Source organism: Juglans regia, chromosome 8 (assembly GCF_001411555.2).
Source record: "Juglans regia cultivar Chandler chromosome 8, Walnut 2.0, whole genome shotgun sequence".
Lineage (NCBI taxonomy): Eukaryota > Viridiplantae > Streptophyta > Magnoliopsida > Fagales > Juglandaceae > Juglans > Juglans regia.
Window position 1 is genome coordinate 1,767,401 of NC_049908.1, and position 20,615 is coordinate 1,788,015.

Consider the following 20,615-nt stretch of genomic DNA (forward strand, 5'->3'; position numbering starts at 1 on the left):
TTTTAATAAGATAAATATTTTAGCCACAAAGTGATTATACAAAAGGAATCTACAAACTGATATGATTTGATGTGGTTCGTCAGATTGTAAAATTACTTTTGTTATAAAATAGATATAACAGATCAGATAAAACTACGTTAATTTGTGAGATTATTTTGTATAATTTTTTTTGTAGATATAACAGTACTCTTTTAATAAAGTATCAAAAATTAATTAATTATTTCTCATGCTATAAAACATTGGCATTGGATTGGTCATTCCAATATTCAAAATTTGAAAAATATGTAATTTTTTAATTTTGAGCCAATCATTTAACTCTTAAAATTTACATTGGATTAGTTATTATATTTTCAATAATAATAAAATTTTATTATTTTTTATTATTTATATTTCTTTCATGAAACATAATAATAACAATGAATGCACAGAAAAAAATTTAAAAAGGCACATAAATGATAAAACCATTAAAAAAAAAAAAAGTTAAAAAAAAAATCTCACTTTCAAACGCTGCAAACACAGGCTGGTGCCTGGTGGATCTGCTAAAGCCTTGACAATCCTAGCCGAAGATCCTCGCTCAGAAGCCAGCTTCTGAATCACTCGTAACTTGTCCATCCATGGCTTCGACACTGACATTTACACGCACTCAATCAATATCAACCACTCACAGTTTTAAGCCAACTAAACATAAAAACCTCAAGTCTTGCAAGATAAACCGAAGCAGTAAAAAAATTCTGACCTTCGAAAAACGTACTGGGAGCGACGAAATCAAACCTAAAAGGAAAAAAATCTAAAATCTAAAGGAAAAGAAAGAAACAAAGAGGGGTTGATACTTGATAGTACCTGAGGGCGTCGAGGACAATGATGACGACGCGATCAATAACCGGCTTGGTCCAACAACGGGTAGAGTTAGGAGAAAGAGGGAAGAAGAAGAGCCGCGGGAAGCGAAATATAATAAAAAAAATACATATAGACTTTTTAAAGTACATTTCATAACGATAGAACTAGTGTAACTCATATGAAATCATTTTGACTAATTTATGTGTAAACGTGGATGATATTAGTTAAATTTTAAAATAAAAAAATATTTGGCTAATATAATGCTTTAAAGCGAGGTTTGGATAGTGAGATGAGATAAGTGGATTTTAGATAAAAGTAAAATAAAATATTATTATAATTTTATTTTTTTATTATTTTAAAAATTTTAAAAAGTTTAATTATTTATTATATTTTGTATAAAAATCTAAAAAAATTATAATAATATGATAAGATAAATTAGAGTAATTTTTGAATCAAACCGGCCAGCTAGTTGAGCTTGAATTTGAAAAAGGTTAAAAAAAAATAATAATAGATTGGACTTACGTGTCTAGTTAATAAAAGATAAAAGATAATTATAATCGTAAATTGTATAACTGTCGCGTAATTATTTTAAAAAATAAAAAATAAAATATTTAATTCGTATAAAAAAATTAATTTTTTAATAATAAATTTCAATCATTTTAAAAACGATTAGGCAGTAATTACATACTTTTACCGTTCTGTTCTTTGTTAACACTATCTGCTACGCATGAAAAACATTTGCTGCACAACGAAAGAATTGAATGTTGACGCACGTTATCTGCACTCTGGGAATCTATTTGAATGTTGACATTAATTGTCGGTTGTGTACACAACTAAAAATATGAGGTGCATTAAGGAAGATTTCTGCTGTACAAGGAAACATCATTTAATAAGTGAATCCATTATTCAATTTCTCTCCTTTTATAACATACCATTTGCAATCTATCTATGTTAACACCATAATTGTGTATATATTAGAACTATTTTCATACCTTGAATTCATTCATGAGGACGCAACAATTGGGGAAAAAAAAAGGTGTGAAAATCTTCATTTTCTTCATATCTTTCTTTTCGTTTCGTCTTTCTCTGCGTTTCAAGGGTTGATAGAGTAGGTTATAGTACGTGGTTGCCAGCGCTGCAAAAGCAGGTGTGATCCGCAGGGGTGGTATATATTTTCTGCCCTTTTTTCTTCATAGATTTTTTTTAATGAATGGTGATTTTTGTTCTCTTTTACTCATTTTATCTAGAAATTGCATAAGATTAAACCTTCGGCTGTGATCAGCGAAAATCCTTTCACGTGTAGACATGCACATACATTGTTAATTTTACTAAATTAATGAATAAAACCTCGTACTAGCTGTAATACAGTTTACAAGTTGTTTGTCGAAACTTCGGATCGCTGTTGCATTACTCTGCTTAATCTTGTTTTGGGAGAAGTTGCTGTTGGAAAGCATTCGTCTTTCCATGGTACACTAAAGAATTTGAAAGATGCTCTTGGATGCAGTTATAAACTTATAATCCCATCAACATAAAATGAAGAAAGTTTCTGCAATGCGCCCAAGCATAGGAGACACAGTGTCTGGGTCAAGACAGAGATTACGTATGATGAGGCGAATTTCAACATGGACTATTGTCTTGGTTTCTTTGGCGGGCATTTTTCTGCTTGGTGTCTATATTCACCCACCAAGAAACTCAATTGCATGCTCTGTCTTTTCTTCTGGTGGTTGTGCTGTGCTGGAACAGCATCCTTCACAGGAATTAATTCATGATCAGATTGCGGCTCAAGTTGTATTAAAAGAAATTTTGAAGATACCACCTATTCAATCAAAAAACCCAAAAATTGCTTTCATGTTTCTGGCTTCAGGTTCATTACCTTTCGAGGAGATCTGGGATAACTTTTTCCGTGTAAGGCTTTGTTTCGTGTTCTTCAATTATTTTGTTTCGCTTATTCTTGCACTAATTAATGCATATAGCTTCTCACGTGTTTGTGCTTTCGAATCCTATCACATATACCCCGTGGATCTCCCTGCCTTTTTCTCTATAGAGTACTTCCTGCAAAAATACACTCTTTCACATGGAAATAACTCTAGTTTTTCTTGAAGTTTTAGTCCAACCTCTCATTTTGAAAATCCTTAAATCTCGTTCTGCTGTAGACATGACATTATAGCGAGCTAGGGGAAAACACCCGAACTTCCATCCTTGGTTGAATGTTCTAGTTGATATCAAGTGATGATAGAACAGAAAAGGCACCAAAAAGTGAATGAGACAACCAAAGTTTTGCTAGAAGTATGTATATAATTATTCAAACAACTATAACTTGAAGTATAAAAAAATACAAAAAACAAACTAAGCTTGAAGGGAAGTCTTTTGAAGTATATGAAAGGCCTGAAACTATAGTAATAGCATTGACTGGTTACAGTTAACGACTTCCTCAGGAGGTAAACATCTGCAAATTCTAAAATTTCACTAGTTTAATGTGCTTATCGAGGGATGAATTATACATAGAAGTGGATGGTGCATGCAACCATTCATTCATTAAAAGATTGACTGCAGGAACTTCTAATTCTACCTGCAGCATATCAAGTGCAACTTGATATTCTTCTCAACGTAATATAAGTAGTTTTTGTCCCCTTAACAAAATTAATATGGTTTAATTTCTTTCCATAGGGTCATGAGGGCAGATTCTCTGTTTATGTACATTCATCTAATGAAAAACCAGTGCATGTTAGCCCCTATTTCGAGGGCCGGGACATTCGGAGTGAGAAGGTAAATGGAGCCATGTTATTTAAATCACTAATAAAACTAGTACAATAAGAATAATATTTTTTCATTCATCAAACCAGATCTTTAAGTTGATATATTGAGCCATGTTGTTGCAGGTGGTCTGGGGAAAAATCTCCATGGTTGATGCAGAGAAGAGGCTTTTGGCAAATGCACTCCTAGACCCTGATAACCAGCAGTTTGTACTACTGTCTGAAAGGTGATTTAATTATCAGATTTGTGTTTCTACCCTTTTGAAATCATGCGTGATATTTTTCTTGGATTTGTCTAATTCCTTTTTTCTTTTGTTATCTTTTTTAAGTTGTATACCCCTGCATGGCTTCCAATATGTGTATCACTATCTGATATATACAAATGTCAGCTTTATTGACTGGTAAGCAATCTATAATAGTTTGTGAAAGGGAACCTCTGAACAGTTGTTAATAACATTGATACTATTCTGTCTGCTGAATTAATATATATCACAATGATCTCTATTGTGTTTGTATCCCTCTCTGTCTATCTCCCTCTCCAGCATCTTGGATCCTGGCCCAAACGGAGTAGGCAGGTATTCAGAGCGTATGTTTCCTGAGGTTAAAATAGATGATTTCCGGAAGGCTTCACAGGTATGATATTATGAATTTGTACTGAAGTGGATTAGATGCTTAAAGCTTATTATTCATTTGTTTGCAGAAGAGAATTATTATTTATTTTGAAAGCAATGGCCGAAATTATCTATCATAATTGGCTCCCTTATTTAATAGTTATCAATACCTTTGGAATGCAGCAACTCACCCAGCTTTAAATTGCCTGTTCCCACCCAAAGGGCAAACTTCCCTTGTGGAAAAGAATTACTCTGCATGAACTCCCAAGGCCTTTTAGGACATTTACATTCGGGATATCCGCGCTAGCTTTTGAATTTAGGCTGGCCTGACATTTTTCCCATATACTGTGTAGAGAGACACACACACACGTGATATAATGAATGAGCTTAGTTAGCAATGATCAGGAACTAAACTTCAAGTTTTTCCCTTTACATGATCACGATGGCAAAAGTTTAGATACTTCTTTTTCTGAACATAAATTTGAGTATTCGAATGAATATAGATTAGAATCAAAGTGTACTGACATCATGGTTGTGTGTTCTGACTTGCAACTCACTAGTTCCTAGGCCCTAGCGCTTGTCTTGAGCTGCAGCTGACAATTTTATTCAAGAAAATCAGTAGAGAATCTATACAGAAGTTTATAATTTATGGATTGGGTCTTATGTTCGTGTTCAATGACAGATGCAGAATACATGCTATGATGGCTTGGTTTTGGCATAAAAATTGGTTCTTCAATCAGATATATGAATTGATGGCACAGACGATTAACAATTTCTTAAATCATTGGTTGTGAATCATGTTTGTATTGCAGTGGTTCTCCCTGAAGCGGCAGCATGCTGTAATGGTTATATCTGACAGTTTTTACTACAGGAAATTCAGCCTTTACTGCAGGGTAATCCATTTCCAACCATTATTTTCTTTTTTGCTTGTGCTATTTCTAGTTAGATTTAGAACCCGGTCTTCTGTAGGGCTTGCTCCTGTTTTGCCTTGCATATCTAATTGTTGACTTGATCTAAGTTGGCAAGTCTTTATTCATTAAATTTAACCATGTTGTAAATTAACAACATAATGATCTCGAGATGATTACTGCATACCGCCTTACGTTTACGAGAGATGGCTACTTCTAAAATCTAGAATCCTGGATGGTTTTCACATAAAACTTCCTTCAAGTAGTTTCCCTCTTTCTCATCTTTCTTCTCTTTTATGCTGCTCTAGGGGTTTAGATAAGAAGTGGATGGAAACTTCCTTCAATGTTTTCATGGAAATTTTCCATGTCTATCTTTGGACAGTACCTGCAATTTAACACGTTCTTCCATGCAAATGCTGGAATCAAGATATATATATATATATATATATATAAATATATATTTATATATATAATGTCATTGATGTTCTTGGACAGCTTTGTGGAAGCTTTATTCTTGGCATATATTATATGTATTCTGCATTATATTGTATTTGTTTTCATATTGTTGTTGATATCACACGTCATTGTAGAAGGGGATCAGAGTCCAAGCAAGCTAACAACTTGATGTTGATGCTTTTAACTTTCTCAGCCAAATATGGATGGGCAGTACTGTTTTTCAGACGAGCATTACTTTGCAACTCTATTTCATGTGAGTGTATCATCTGACCATGATCTTCTAACCAAGACTAGATCTGAATTTAACTATCTTCGGTGTTTCTTATTGCCATGACTTCACTCAGTTTCTGTGTTCTTTATAGATGACTGATCCTGCTGGCATTTCAAATTGGTCTGTAACACATGTTGATTGGTCCGAAGAGAACTGGCACCCCAAAACATATATGGCTCCAGACGTTACTTACGAGCTTCTGAAGAACATTGCAGTTTGTGTCCTATACCTTTTTCTTCTGCTTTACTTGATTTTCCTGGTGGTTGTGTTTAGGTAACGAGGTTCTCAGCTATTCTGTGAATAATAATAAAAAAATAATTATAAAATATTAAATAATAATAAAAAATATATAAATAATAATAATAAAATAATAAATAATAATGTACTTAAAGGATAATAATTAATCCACAGATGAAAGCCACCGAAAGCAGCACCAATTTTTTTTTTTTCTATTTAGTGATTAATGAAGTATTTTTAAATGATGTTATGAATTTTTTAAAAAATATATATATTTAAAGATATAAAAAAATATATGAAAAAAAAACAAAACAAATTTACTCTTTCCGTTGGCCACCTTCAGTGGAATTTATGTGTGGACCTAGCAGCGTCCGTACCCAAACTAGGCCGAATTTAGGTTTTAGATTACTCTTGCAATTGTTCTGACGACATCTTGTTGGCCATTTCAGTCTTTGGATGAGAGCATAAAGTTTACGTCCGAGGAAAAGGTATTTTCGAAAAGTTTTATTTATCATCATTTATTATTTTTTGATGCGATTTGAATAGGAGAAATATTTCAACTCACCTTTTTTAATTATTATAATTTTTTTAAATTATAAAATAATAATAATATTAAAAAATAATATATCAATAATATTTTATTTAATTTTTAATTTTTATCTCAACTCATCTCATCTCAATTTAACTAACTGTCAAAACGAAATTAAATGATTGTATTCTTTCAATCTATCTATTAATTATTTGATAATACGCGGGAGCCGATGAAAAGATGATGATTAAAAAACATGAATAACATTTTTCTTTAGTTATTCGTTCAAGATGATAATGATTTAGGCCAGATTTTTATCTTATTTGTTTTCTTTTGGTATAAATGTCCATTGTAGTAAATGGAACCTTAAGCCATATTCCTGATCTTGACCCATTTGTTTTCATTTTCCCACCGCAGAAAAGAGCAATGGTCACCCCTTGCTTATGGAATGGGAAGAAGCGGCCTTGTTTTTTATTTGCCAGAAAATTCCATCCTGAAACTTTGGGTAAATTGATGTACATTTTCTCCAACCCGACAAGTTCGACACCTTAACTTTCCTCCATCAGTGTCATTATTTGGTCGGGTCGGCATCATTTGATTCCAGCCCTCACCTCTGTTATCACATAAAAATGTTTGGATAAACATTGTGAGGTGATCAACCTTCCAGATATTTCGATCAGATTCTTCACAGGATTAAGTTTTTAATAATTCTATTTATCATCTCCATACTTCACACATTATATTTTTTTTATTTTTATATTTTTTTTATTTTTTATATAATAAATATGTGATGTATGAATAATAAGTAGAACAATTCAATTAGTTTAATAAAAATAAATTAAAATAAAAACTATATAATAATATTAAAAAGCTACTGGTCTTCGTATCCAACCTAGACTTTAAAAGTGCAGCTCAATTGAAGAAAAAGAAGACTTTTAGTAGGTCAATTAAAAAAATGAGATTTGCTACTTATTTTCACACACTATATATTATAATTTTATTTTTTTTTATAATTTTTTATAATTTAATTCTTCTTAAAATATGCCAAGATCCACTCCCTTGTGGGTTTCTTCATCGAATAGTCAATCTTTTCTCTCATGCTTGTCGTGGTTGGAGTACTTGGACCGCCGTTAAACGGATAAAAATTATTTAATTATAAAAACTCAAATGTCATATATAGGAAAATAAACTAATATCATAAGAAATGGCATGAATTAAAATCTGAGTTAACTTTATAATATTTACTTTAACTTTATAATATTTTTATTTTTTTTTTCTTTTTTCAAAACTTAATAAAAACTTGAACTTACATTATTTTATTATTATTTACAAACCATTTCATTATCATTTATAAATTTGTTATCTCATCTTATTTTATCTTAGAGTGCGTTTGAATGTTGAGTTGAGTTGAGTTGAGATGATAAAATATTGTTAGAGTATTTTATTATTATTATTATTATTTTAGAATTTGAAAAAATTGAATTGTTTATTATCATTACGAAAGTGTTTCATCTCATCATTACAATTTTTTAAAATTCTCACAAAAAATATAATAAATAACTTAATTTTTTCAAATATCAAAACAATAATAATATTAAAAATAATATTGTAACAATATTTTATTCAACTTTCATAAAAAGTCATATCATCTCATCTTACTATTTAAAGCCAAATCATAAAAAACCTTAGAGCATTCTCATTGTAATAGTCAAAGTCAAATCCAATTTTTAACTAATATGATATGAATTTGTTTTTACCTATTATATTCACATTCAATCTCCACATTAGATTATTTATTCATTATTTATATAATATTAAATTAATATTTTTTAAAATGTTTAAAATTATTTATTTTTATCATATTTTATTATTCTATCGATTATATGTTAATTAATAATTATATTTTAATTAAATTATTAATTAAAAAATCATATTTTTAATGATCATTTAATATTAATAATCATAAACGTGGTGATGTTAATAATCATAAACGTGGTGATGTTCAATCGGGCAGTCTATTTCATGAGAGTAGAGCAAAGAAGCAAAAACGAAAGAAGGAAAAAACAACAGACTTTGATAGAAAGAGAAAATAAAGAAGAAAGAGACAAAATAATAATAAACAATTACTTTAATCGAGCTACAGTACATATTCAAATATGACCAAAGCTTCAATTTACTATAATTGAAAGTTATTCTTAAATGAATTTGTCTAATCTAAGAATACGTTTATATGTTAAATTGAATTGAATTAAATTGAGTTGATAAAATATTGTTAGAATATTATTTTTTAATATTATTATTTTAGAATTTTAAAAATTAAATTATTTATTATATTTGATATTAAAATTAAAAAAATTATAATGAAGGGAATACCTTCAGGCCGGTCGGTCTGTTCCCCCCAACATAACAGCCCCCAATAATAACTCTCCACGTAAGACACCCAATTTAGTTATCGTGCACCCACCCAATAGAAGATCAAAAGGGACAAAAGACTCTGAAACGAACGAAATTGACCAGTGAAATCTGCAGACCCATTCGTCTTCTTCCTCTCCCAGCGATTTCGTTCACAGCAGAAGAAGTTCACCGCCTTCGGTTTCCTTCGTCTTCCAGCACCCTTCGTTCCGTCCCCCTTCGTCTTCCACCTTAAGCTTACCCAGCAAATGCCGAGCCGCGACGAACTGATTTGAGGAGCCCCATCGACGGACTGATTTCGCGACCCCCATCGACGGACTGATTTCGCGACCCCATTGACGGCCTGATTTCGCGACCCCCATCGACCGACTGATTTCGCGACCCCCATCGACGGCTATTTCGCGATCCCCATATTTTGCAAGTTGGATTATTGGGGGTATGATTTTTGAGATTTTTTTGCCATTAACATCATCCCGATCAGTTCCTTGATTATTTTGAGCTTGTTTTGATTATGGCAGTGCTTGGGTGATGAATTTTAAGCTTACAGTGCTTGTTTTGATTATGGCATCATGTGTTTGATGTAATATTTCATAGAAAATTTACACAATTCTAAGTTTCTTTTCCTTGTAAAACCTACTTGTAAAAGCTACAATTTCTTAATACAGCTGGACATAATCAATGGCGATGGAGGAAGATGATGGAAAAGGGTTGGCGGCGGCGAAAGCTCTGGAATGAATGGCGATGGAGGAAGATGATGGAAAGGGGTGAACGAACGAGTGAAATCTGAAAAGTGAAATGGAAAGTGAAAGGGAAGGGGAAGGAGTGTAATCAGATGGAAAATGGTGTATTTTACAATTTATGAAATCATCTACGTGTCTTACTGTGATTGGAGGTTGTTTACCCCTAAAGAGCAGCCCGTCTGTTCCGAAGAGCGACTGTAAGATGAATTGATAATTCAAATGAGCTATGAAACATATTTTCATGTCAGTGACTTTATTTAGATTTGACCATATCAACGAGAGTTTAGTGCCTATGTACTTGATCTCTCCGAAGCAGAAGCTGAATTGGCAGCAGGTAGCAATATGCTAGGAGTTGAGGAGGGAAAAAAACAAAAGTCAACTTGGTCTTGAGTAGAAGTCACCGAAATAACCGAAGAATAAAGATAGAGCCACCGCTGGCTACCGCTGGCTGTATAATGTATTTTTTTTACGTATTTTTTTTAATTTTATTTTTATATAAAATTTTTTAAGAATTTTAAATATTTAAATTTTTTTTATAATATTATTAAAAAATACTTTCTTAATTATCAAGTAAAAAAAATTATTTTTTTATTTTATTTCGTGATTAAAAAAATATATTTTAATAATTTTTTTACTTTATGATTAAAGAAATATTTTTTAATAATATTATAAATTTATTTTATTTTTTAATAATATTATAAATTTATTTTATTTTTTAAAAATATTTAAAAGTATTAAAACTTTTTTATAAAAAATAACAGTAAAAAAAATACGTTAAAAAACAAGTATCAGAGTCAGCGGTAACTGTAGCAGTACTCATGTCCGAAATATTTCCTTTGCATTCGGAAGCCCATGCTCGCCGCCGTCTCGTCTTTTCAGTTTTTACTGTCTTTAACATTACTTTGTCCACCCGTACACAGCAACAGCCATGAAATCCACACCGTCCGTTTAAATTCATCTAGCGGGAAAACGATAAAATTATCACGGCGTCACAGTTAAGCAAACATTAAGCGGAGTAAAGAGCCGGAGGGAGAGGGAGATCGGAGACAGGGAGGGAGAGAGGGATTTCAATGGCACCCAGGAAACGTGGAGATGTGCAGGAAGAACCAGCGAAGCCCAAGTTGTCAACGAGGGTGACTCGGAGCGCGGCCAAGCGAGCGGGCAATACAAACTTGGCTGAACTCGTGGTTGATTGGCCGCAGCCCGAGTTGCCGAAGAAGAAGAAAGCAAAGAAGGCTGTCAACAAGGAAGTGCAGGGGGAGGACAGTTTGGAAGTGGCGAAGGCCAAGACCATAGTGATTGAGCACTGGTGATTTTCTTAACTCAAGTGAAAGAAAGTTTTGTTCTTTTGGTATGAAATAGAAGGCATAAATCAAAGGAAAGTGAAACTTTGACGTCCTCTCTCTCTCTATCTTCCCCTCTCTCTCTTTTTGTTGCTGATACAAATAGGAGGGAAAGAAGAGAGTTAAGCTTTAGGGCTGTGTCTGAGTTTTTGTTATCCAGGAAGAAAAATAGGGGAAACTCTGTTCACGTAAGCAAAGTTGTTGCGTAACCTGAGTTGGCAGGGTTTACGTTTGTTGTTTCGTTTTTTCATTGTTAGCGAACCGATTAGGGCTTTCTGTAGTAATTGGATTGGTTATTCAGTTCTTGATTAAGTTTGTTTTACATGATGAAAAATCGAAATTCGATGTGTTTCCGGTAAGTCTTTCTGTTTGGCTTTTAAGAAAATGGATACAGATAGGGAAAATTATATTTTGAGTGTAGCAAGGACTGTTCTTGGGTCAAAATGAAACAAGGAAAATATCAGCTCGGGGCTAAATTTGTTGTAACAGGCATTTTGAATGATTCTCCTGTTATTTTCTTCGGCGTTTTCTGTAATAGGCATTTGGGGGAATGGATTTACTGAAGGTTGTTGGCTTCTTTTCTCAGCTTTGTAGATGGCCGAGTGAATCTGATTGTGTTAGAGGTTATTGCTCTGTGTAAACCTGCCCTTTTTCGCTATTGTGAGTTGAAGTCTTCTGTTTTTGACCATTGTGGTGAATATTTCCCAAAATGTTGTCCATTGATTTCTGATTTATACCACTGATAACAGCCTATTGCTTAGAAGAATAAACTTCCTATGTTGGTGTTCTTTCTAATTTATTTGTTGCTTTGCCCTAGCAAACAATGCAATTCATTCAAGACAAGGGCTATTCAGGTGAAAGAAGGTTTGGAGAAAGGTGTTTTTGGTATCACAGTGGTGATCAATCCTGATAAGGTATGCTAGTGAATGCTATTATATTAGGATAAGACCATTATATGTTACGAGATGGGATAAATGTGATGAAAATAGCTTCTTTGTCTTCCATCCTGTTGTCTGAGTAAGAGTTTTGGTTTCAAAATACGAAAGCACTTCTAAAAGGCCAATTTAAGGTATTCCTAGTGAACCTGCCTCAGTCGATTCAATCCATTACTGTGTCTTTCTTGCTCTTCCAAGTGAGTCAATCATGAGTACATCCTTAGGTGACCTAACTTCTTTCCCTAAAGAGATACTGTTCTCAAACCAAATAATTATAAAGGGTCCCCTTATAGCTCAAAATTATCCATGTGACTCAGATTTTTGAAGTTGATTGCCATTTAATTATGGGATTGGTGATTTGACTCAGTTTTTATTTTTCTTCTTTTCAACAGCCAAGAAGGGGTTGCTTTGAAATACGGGAGGAAGGTGGAGAGACATTCATCAGTCTTCTGGTAAATGTTTTCCAGCACAAATAAACTTCAATAGTTAATTTGTTCTATTTGGATATTGACATGTATCATGAATTGCATGTGGCATTCTTTAAAACATCAATTTCTATTCGCCGTTTAGGTTATATATTTTGTATTGACAAAGAGATGTAGTAACCTGAAAATGGTCTGATGAATAAATTGATTTCCCCTGGATGATACTCGAGAACAGAGTATATGAGATTTATGGGCTAGCATCTTTCATGGAATGAAAACCTCTTTAGTGTTACTTTTTTTTATAAGTATTGTTACCTTATTTATAGCAAAACTGTAAGCAAAACCCACGTGTTAGGTTACTATACATGCCCAAACTTTGGAATTTATTTTATTCTTGAGAACTTCCCTGACATTTTTCAGACACTCCTTAAACACTGTTGAGGTACTGGCAGCTTAAATGTTATTCAACTTATTCTGATCGTCACAAAAAATCTAATGAAGACATAACTTCACCTTGTTCTGTCTTCTCATGAGTTAACGAGTTAGCTGCAAACATAGATGATATTATGGTTGCCACAAATCATTTTGATGGAGTATTTTAATCCAATTGCTTGGTGCATGATGCTTGAGAACCTTAGGTACGTTTCATTTTATCACTATTTCCAGACCCCAAGTTCTGTATGTGGCATGGAGTTCTTCATTCATTCTCAGTTTTCTTATCATATTTATAACAATGGTAAATGTTCGTGGCCGTGCCATTCTTGTGCCACAGGCAGTTCTATTAGATGTTTAGATATCGGCTGGGAAAACATCTGGTCAACCTCTCAGCTAGCTGCCTATTTCTGTGCTTTATTTTGCAGGACATGAAGCGACCGTTTGCACCAATGAAGGCTCTGAATATGGGTAAAGTCATCTCTGATATTACCGACAAGATCAAATGATGAGCAACTATTTGCAAGTGGATTTTGGTGTTTGCAGTTCAGTCATTTTGTTGTTGTGCTTGAGATCAACTGCGTGTCAACTCCGTTTTTAAGGTAGAAACTTTACTACTAATATATGCTGTTTGTTTGGTTTTTGATTTTTGTCAATTGCAACACTCTTAAGATCACGAGGGTATTTAGGCATGGATGGTCATTCTGGATACCTATTGACAGGATGAGATTATGCATACAGGTGCATTTAGGTTGATTTAGCAATGTCATTGTTGTAAATGCCCTTTCTGTTAGCGCTTGAAGGTAGCAAATTACCTTAATTTTCTGGGTATTCTCTCTCGACTGTTCTTGTTTTTACAATTTTTTTAAATTTCAATACAAAATATAATAAACAATTCAATTTTTTCAAATCTCAAAATAATAATAATAATATTAAAAAATAATATTCTAACAATATTTTATGATATCAATTTAACTCAATTCAACATTCAAACGCAGTCCTTTCATTTTTTGGATTTTATTTTTATTTGATCTTTTGCTGCTTTCTCTTTCATTTATGTTGGTCTCCTATTGACTAATGGATCCCACCTTAGATGATCCTTTCAGATCAGACTTCTGATTTCATCTCAATGTTATTCTTCGAGAGGAAAACATGATTTAATACCTTTTACTCGCCCCTGTTCATCCTTTTCTTCTCCTCTTAAAGAAGAAAGTTTGATAAATTTTCATTATTCGAGGTGAATTTAATTGTCTGACCTATATTATGATAAATTTAAGCAACTAACTAGTGAGAGCGATCTCAATAATATTATGCCGATCATTTTCACAATCATGATCCACCAGTTCGGAAATCCATGAAGGATTTTGACCCAATTAATTGGTAGTAATTTGTAAATTTGGAAAACCAAACTTTCGAATCGGCCACATTCTACGTAAAAATGATCATCTCTATTATTAAGAAAACTCGGACCACTTTTTCAATGTCTTAACTGTAACATGCATGGCAAGGCAGCATTGCGTAACTGAATTAACTGGAAGAACTTATCATCTCCTCCACTATAAGCCAATATATGATTTGTTATTTTTGTCTTTTTATTTAAACACATATTGATGTGTAAATATATGTTTAATTAAATAAAAAGACAAAAATGATAAATAACATGTTAGTGTGTAGTGTAAGGATGATAAATAACATTTTTCAATGTTAAAAATATTAGTAATGTTACATGTAGTTGTAAAGTGTACAAGTACTATGTAGTCGTTTTGAAAAAGAGTGAGGTTCAATATTAAAATATTATTATTTTTTCATATAGGTTCCATATTTATTCATTTTTTTTAAAATAATTGCATGACACTTGCGCATTCAAGATTGTAATTATCATTTCTCAAAAAGGTAGTACTGCGTCCACCGCTCCCAGCTACAACTACTATTAGATATAATTGTTCTTCTTCTTTTTGTTGTCTTTTTTTACATGTATTTTTTTATACTTTTAATTTTTTTAAAAAAAATAAAAAAATCACAATATTATTAAAAAATATTTTCTTAATCATGAAGTAAAAAGAAGAATTAAAAAATAAAATAAAAAATTTAAACATTAACATCGAATTGTAAGAATCAGTAGTGAGAGTATCATTTTTCTTGTTTCAGCTAATTATTTTCATATATTTTTTAACACTTTTAAATATATATATATATATATTAAAAAATTATAATATTATTAAAAAATACTTAAAGTACAAACAAAAATAAACAAAAAAAAAAAATAATAATACCAACGATAACTGAGAGCGAAACGTTTAGTATTTTTTTTCTCAAAATATATATGATTAACAGTTATCATAACTTTATCACTCCAAAGTTCCAAACCATTAGGGTAGGCTTGGGGTTGGATGAGACACAAAATTTTCATCTCATTTCATCAATATTATACATTTTTCAAATCTCTATATAAAATATAATAAACAATTCAACTTTTTCAAATTCTAAAATAATAATAATACTAAAACATAATATTTTAAACACTAAAATAAAATACAAAATTCTCATCTCACCCTCTAAACTTGCTTTAAAAACCGACACAAAATTGGCCAATTACAGCTGGTGAAGCACTCCATGCAACAATCTTATACACCTGTCCATCTCGCTAAACCTTATCAAAATTTGATTCTGTACCTGTAGATCATATATATATATATATATATATATATAAATATAATATTAGCAGAAAGCTCAACCTCAGGATCTAAATATATATAAGCATAGGGGCGTCTCGAGTTGGCCTTAAGGATTAATATTCCATTTTATTTGGAATTTTTTTATCCGTTGGTGATGCTATATCCTGATCATTCTAGAAGAATAATACTATTCATCATTCTAACTTCTATTATTCTTCTATTATCTTATGATGTGATATTAAGTAATTAAAAATTATTTATTATATTTTACTTATAAATTTATCATCTAATATCACATTATAAGATAATAAAAAGATAATAAAAATTGAGATGATAAATAGATTTTTCTTTTAAAAAGAACAAATTAAAGTTAACGTCACAAATAGAATGAAACAGGAATTAATTAAGGGTGCATAGCGCTACTGCCACCGACACGAGAATTAGTGTATTTCATTTTTTTAACTTTTTTTTTCATACAATTTTTAAATATATTTTTTTAAAATAATCATAACATTATTAAAAAATATTTTTTTAATTATTAAATAAAAAAAATTAAAAAAATAGTCAGAACACATTGTCGATGTGTCGGAACACATATCATTTTCCATTAATTAAATCGGCAATTCCTTACTACTAAGTACTTGATCTCAAGGAGAAAATTTAAAGAAAAAGGAAATTAGAAAGATCTAGATGATCAGACAGTGGACCATGCATCATGCGCATTAAGCCGACATGAGTGGCGTGCATAGGAATGTTTGTTTCTTCGTTCAGCATATAATCTCCGATATATATTGGAAATTAATAGTATCCTATTACAACGTGTATGTGTGTGTGACAGTGTGTATATATATGTATGTATGTATTTGTGTGTGGGGGTCTAGTACAAGTATGCATGTCATGATTTTATGTATATGCGTGAATTTCGAGACGCATATATATATATATATATATATATATGTATTGTTGTCTGCGCGCATGGCGTCCATTCTGCAGGACCAGGAAGTGAAAGAGTGCAGATTTGAATGGTTATCCATTTGTTATGATTCTATATATGATGAGGAAGTTACACAAACTTTTCAATGATATGTATGCAGATGAATGATCTTTATCCAAACCAAGATCACATATGCATATATGCCAGTTGGAAATTGATCTGGATTTGATAAAGCTGCGAAATATACGTACCAATAATAAATATTCCGAAACCGAAGGAGATTTTGGTGGATCTATCTGTGTCGTATGGAGAATATTGTAGCATGCATAAAGAGGGACACACAGAAACATAAGCAGGCCTTATGCTTGAGGATTGAATGCCTAAAGGCTTGCAAAAAGTTTGCATTTTTGTCCACAACTGGATAATTTCAACATTGGCCATGCATGCATGAACGGGAATAGAATCATGACTATGATCAACGATTAACTTTGGGACCGAAAAGTAGGATCGAGGACCACCCATCGCCTCAAGCTCACGACAGATCACTAAATTGTCATGGTTCTCCTTTAAGTTCGAATAAGATCGAACTTAAAGATAATCTTAAAATATGTGTTTCGTGTGATCATGATTGTAATTAAACCATTCCTTTGGTGGGATATTTATATATGGAGCTCATATATAGTGAAAGAAAAATCATTTTTATTAGTTATTATTCACTATTCCACGTCTTATAAAAAAAAATTATCAAGTATAAAGTATAAGAGGGAATAATAACTGATATGTAACATTCTTCTATAGCGAAATGGTCTCATGATTCATGTTGATCGTGCACATATATATATATATATAAGAAGTTCATTGCTTAGTGAACAATATTGAGGTATCACAACCTTTCTCTTCGGAACATAGAAAGTATCAGAAGTCTCATGTTAGTATGCTTATACAATAATAAATTCTGACTCTCTGAGTGCTTCCAACCAAGAAAAAATATATATAGAAAGGGGAAAACAAAACTAAAACGTGCAGGCATATATGGCAGGTTAGTGATAGGGTTATTATCTTTTTATAATTTATAGTGTATTTATTTTTTTATCATATTTTTTAAATATTTTTAATCATTAAAAAAAATTAAAAAATAATATAATTTTATTAATAGTCACTTCTTTAATTATTAAGTAAAATAAAAAATAAAAAATAAAAAAAAGAAATAATTTGTATAAATTTTAAATAGATAAATTCTATACAAATCTTTATAAAAAAATAAACTCTATCTTAAAAAGTTTCAAAAAAATTATTCTTTATTAATAAGATTTATTTTTTTATAAAAAAATTTATATAAAATTTATTTATTTAAAATTTATATCTAACGTTACTTAATAAAAATAATAATAGATAAATAATAACATTATCATTTTTCACATGGCAGTATTGCATTAATTGCTTTATGGATGCCACCCCATGAGATGTAGAAAATTCCTTATGAAAGGTTTCATGCAATTAATGATAGATTTGACAAGACGCAGCAAAAAAAGGATATGGACCAGAAAGCCCATGTGATGCCATGTGGGCAACATTGCATACTTATGCCCTAAAAATATTCTGAAGTTGTAAGCTGTACGTGAAAAGAAAGACTCTAATTAATGAGAATTGAAACCTAGTGCATGTGGTGGTCCTTTTGACCATTAAGGTCTCGATTGTATTTTTAATTCATATCAATTTATTTTAATTTAATTTAATTTATTATTATAATTTTTTTAAATTCTCATATAAAATATAATAAATAATTCAATTTTTTCAAATTTTAAAATAATTTTTTTAAATTTTCACACAAAATATAATATATAATTCAACTTTTATTCTACTATTCACAAACCATCTCAACCTATCTCAACTCATATCTGAATCAAAACCACTCTTAAGACTACTACTAAAGTACTGGATCCAATTATCTACACGAATTAACAGTGATATCAGAAAGTTTATGTTTTGGTTTATCAAAAATGATGTGAAATCCCATTCACAGAACTGATTGGGCACAATATTAGGGCTACGTTTTGTTCTTAAATTTGGTTGAATAATTCAGTTTAATTTTAATCTGAATTTAATAATTAATTATCAAATTATTAAATTTATTCAAACTCAAAATCTTCTTACACGTGAGATTCACAAAATTTTTCAATTTAAAATATCTTTATACGTGAAATCCACATTCTTTTTTAATTTTTCTGTAAAAAGTATTAAACTCATCATAACATCTAAATACACTTTAAACTCAATTTAGATAGACTCCACATAACTCAATCCACTACTCAACTTACTACTATTCATAAAAAACTCAATTTAACTGAGTTCAGCTCAACATCCAAACGCAGCCTAAGTGACTATCCAATCATCAAGATTAACAGATCTAAGGACAAATTATTGGCATGCATTCTGGCAGTAGTCGTACATGTTTTTATTAATGATCATTAAGGCCATATTTGGTTGACAGACTCAGTTGAGATCAACTCAATTCAGCCTAATCTAATTTTAAACTGGGTCTATCATTTAAATACTCAACTCTCAAATTATTAAACTCATCTCAACTTAAAAACTATTTACATGTAGGACCTACAATATTTTTCAATTCAACACTTATTTACACACCGGACCTACAACCTTTTTCAACTTTTCATAAATACATCTAAACTCATCTTAACATCCAAACACATTTAAACTCATCTTAGATGGACCCCACAAAACTCACTCCGTCATCTCAACTATTACTATTCATAAAAAAACTCAACTCAACTTAATACAACTCAACATCCAAACGCAGCCTAAGATGCATGTACATTATTCTAAGCATATATCTTTTTCTTTAAATTATTTTTACAAGTCTTAAATAGACAAGTTTGGTACAAGTTTTTATAAAAATTAAAAAAAATCTCACTTAAAAAAATATAAAAAGCTAATTTTTATTAGTGAGGCTTTTTTACAAATTGCTTATATGAAGCTTGTGTACTTAGTATTACTTTTTTTTTAATTGGTATTGAGCGTCAGAGAATAGCATACTAGAGTAATTCAAGTGAAAAATCTGCATTCCTATAGTTTCTAAAAATTGTTTACACTCAAAATAATTTGAACTTTAGATCTTAGAAAGAGCATACCACAAAGACCAAGACTTTCTACCTCAAAGACCCTCAATGGTTTAACACGAATGTAGCTGATGATCCTTAATTTTAGAATCTTTTCTTTCTTTTTTTTTTCCGAGAAATATTTAGACATCTTGCAATAATCTCAACCCTCTACTCCGGCAACAATTGTTTTTTAGTCTCCCTTATATTCCTTTTTGTTGATTTGACAACGCCATGATCAGCGTCCTACCATGCATGCATAACCCTCCTCCATTACGTGAACATGGAATATTAATCGGCAAGAGATGATACTAAATACATCATCTAGTCTCGGAAAAGTATATAATGATTCTCACACAATATATTTCACAAGACATGTTGAAAAATAAGATATTTCTGTAAAATGATCTTAGTTTTATAAGATATTTTATAAAAATACCCCTCAATCTTTTTAAAACATTATTGTAAAAAGTTACGTATATTTATCATTTTTGTTATATAATTTGGGCAGACATATTGATCACAGGACATCGATGTACAGCATAGGATTTCTGGTCTAGGGCAAATATCCTGACCTCGGTTTTAGGAACCACAAAATGAAAAACGTAACGAATTTGATCCACATGAAAAGAACCAGCTGACTACTAAAAATGCCCAAAGTTTTGGGTTTATCCCAATGACTGACTGGTGATGAGTACCAGCCAACTCATGAAGTAAACCCATATATATGCACCTTTCACGAGTCAGCAAATGCGCCCAACATCTCAAGAACCTAAACAAATTAAAGATCTCACATTCTCTCCCACTCCCTTCACGTGGACAGCTGATCGTGATTTGTATGTGGGCACAACTTCTTTTTATTAATTGACTACTTGTAAATTTTTGCCCAATTTAAAGAGAGTGTCCAGAAGATTCCCAATTGAAAGAGCAAATGAAAGCTTGCCAAGACATTAAGATTATTGACAAACCCCAAACCCACAGATATTACATGCGCCCTAAAT

At 31.4% G+C, this 20,615-nt stretch overlaps 2 protein-coding genes across 2 annotated transcripts; both read left to right on the forward strand.

Annotated features, from left to right (window-relative positions):
* Positions 1–1,872: 1,872 nt before the first annotated feature.
* On the forward strand, positions 1,873–7,294 carry LOC108987636 (glycosyltransferase BC10-like). Its single transcript, XM_018960571.2, has 11 exons — positions 1,873–2,002; positions 2,342–2,742; positions 3,505–3,603; positions 3,717–3,817; positions 3,920–3,991; positions 4,133–4,223; positions 5,014–5,094; positions 5,759–5,818; positions 5,928–6,050; positions 6,523–6,561; positions 7,020–7,294. Exons 2-11 carry the CDS (start codon positions 2,371–2,373, stop codon positions 7,152–7,154), a joined length of 1,173 nt encoding a protein of 390 aa, XP_018816116.1. The 5' UTR covers positions 1,873–2,002; positions 2,342–2,370; the 3' UTR covers positions 7,155–7,294.
* A 3,399-nt stretch (positions 7,295–10,693) lies between these two features.
* On the forward strand, positions 10,694–13,728 carry LOC108985499. The gene is made up of 4 exons (XM_018957816.2): positions 10,694–11,063; positions 11,915–12,011; positions 12,425–12,484; positions 13,318–13,728. The coding sequence occupies exons 1-4, from the start codon at positions 10,825–10,827 to the stop codon at positions 13,396–13,398; spliced, it is 477 nt and encodes a 158-aa protein (XP_018813361.1). The 5' UTR covers positions 10,694–10,824; the 3' UTR covers positions 13,399–13,728.
* Positions 13,729–20,615: the final 6,887 nt, after the last annotated feature.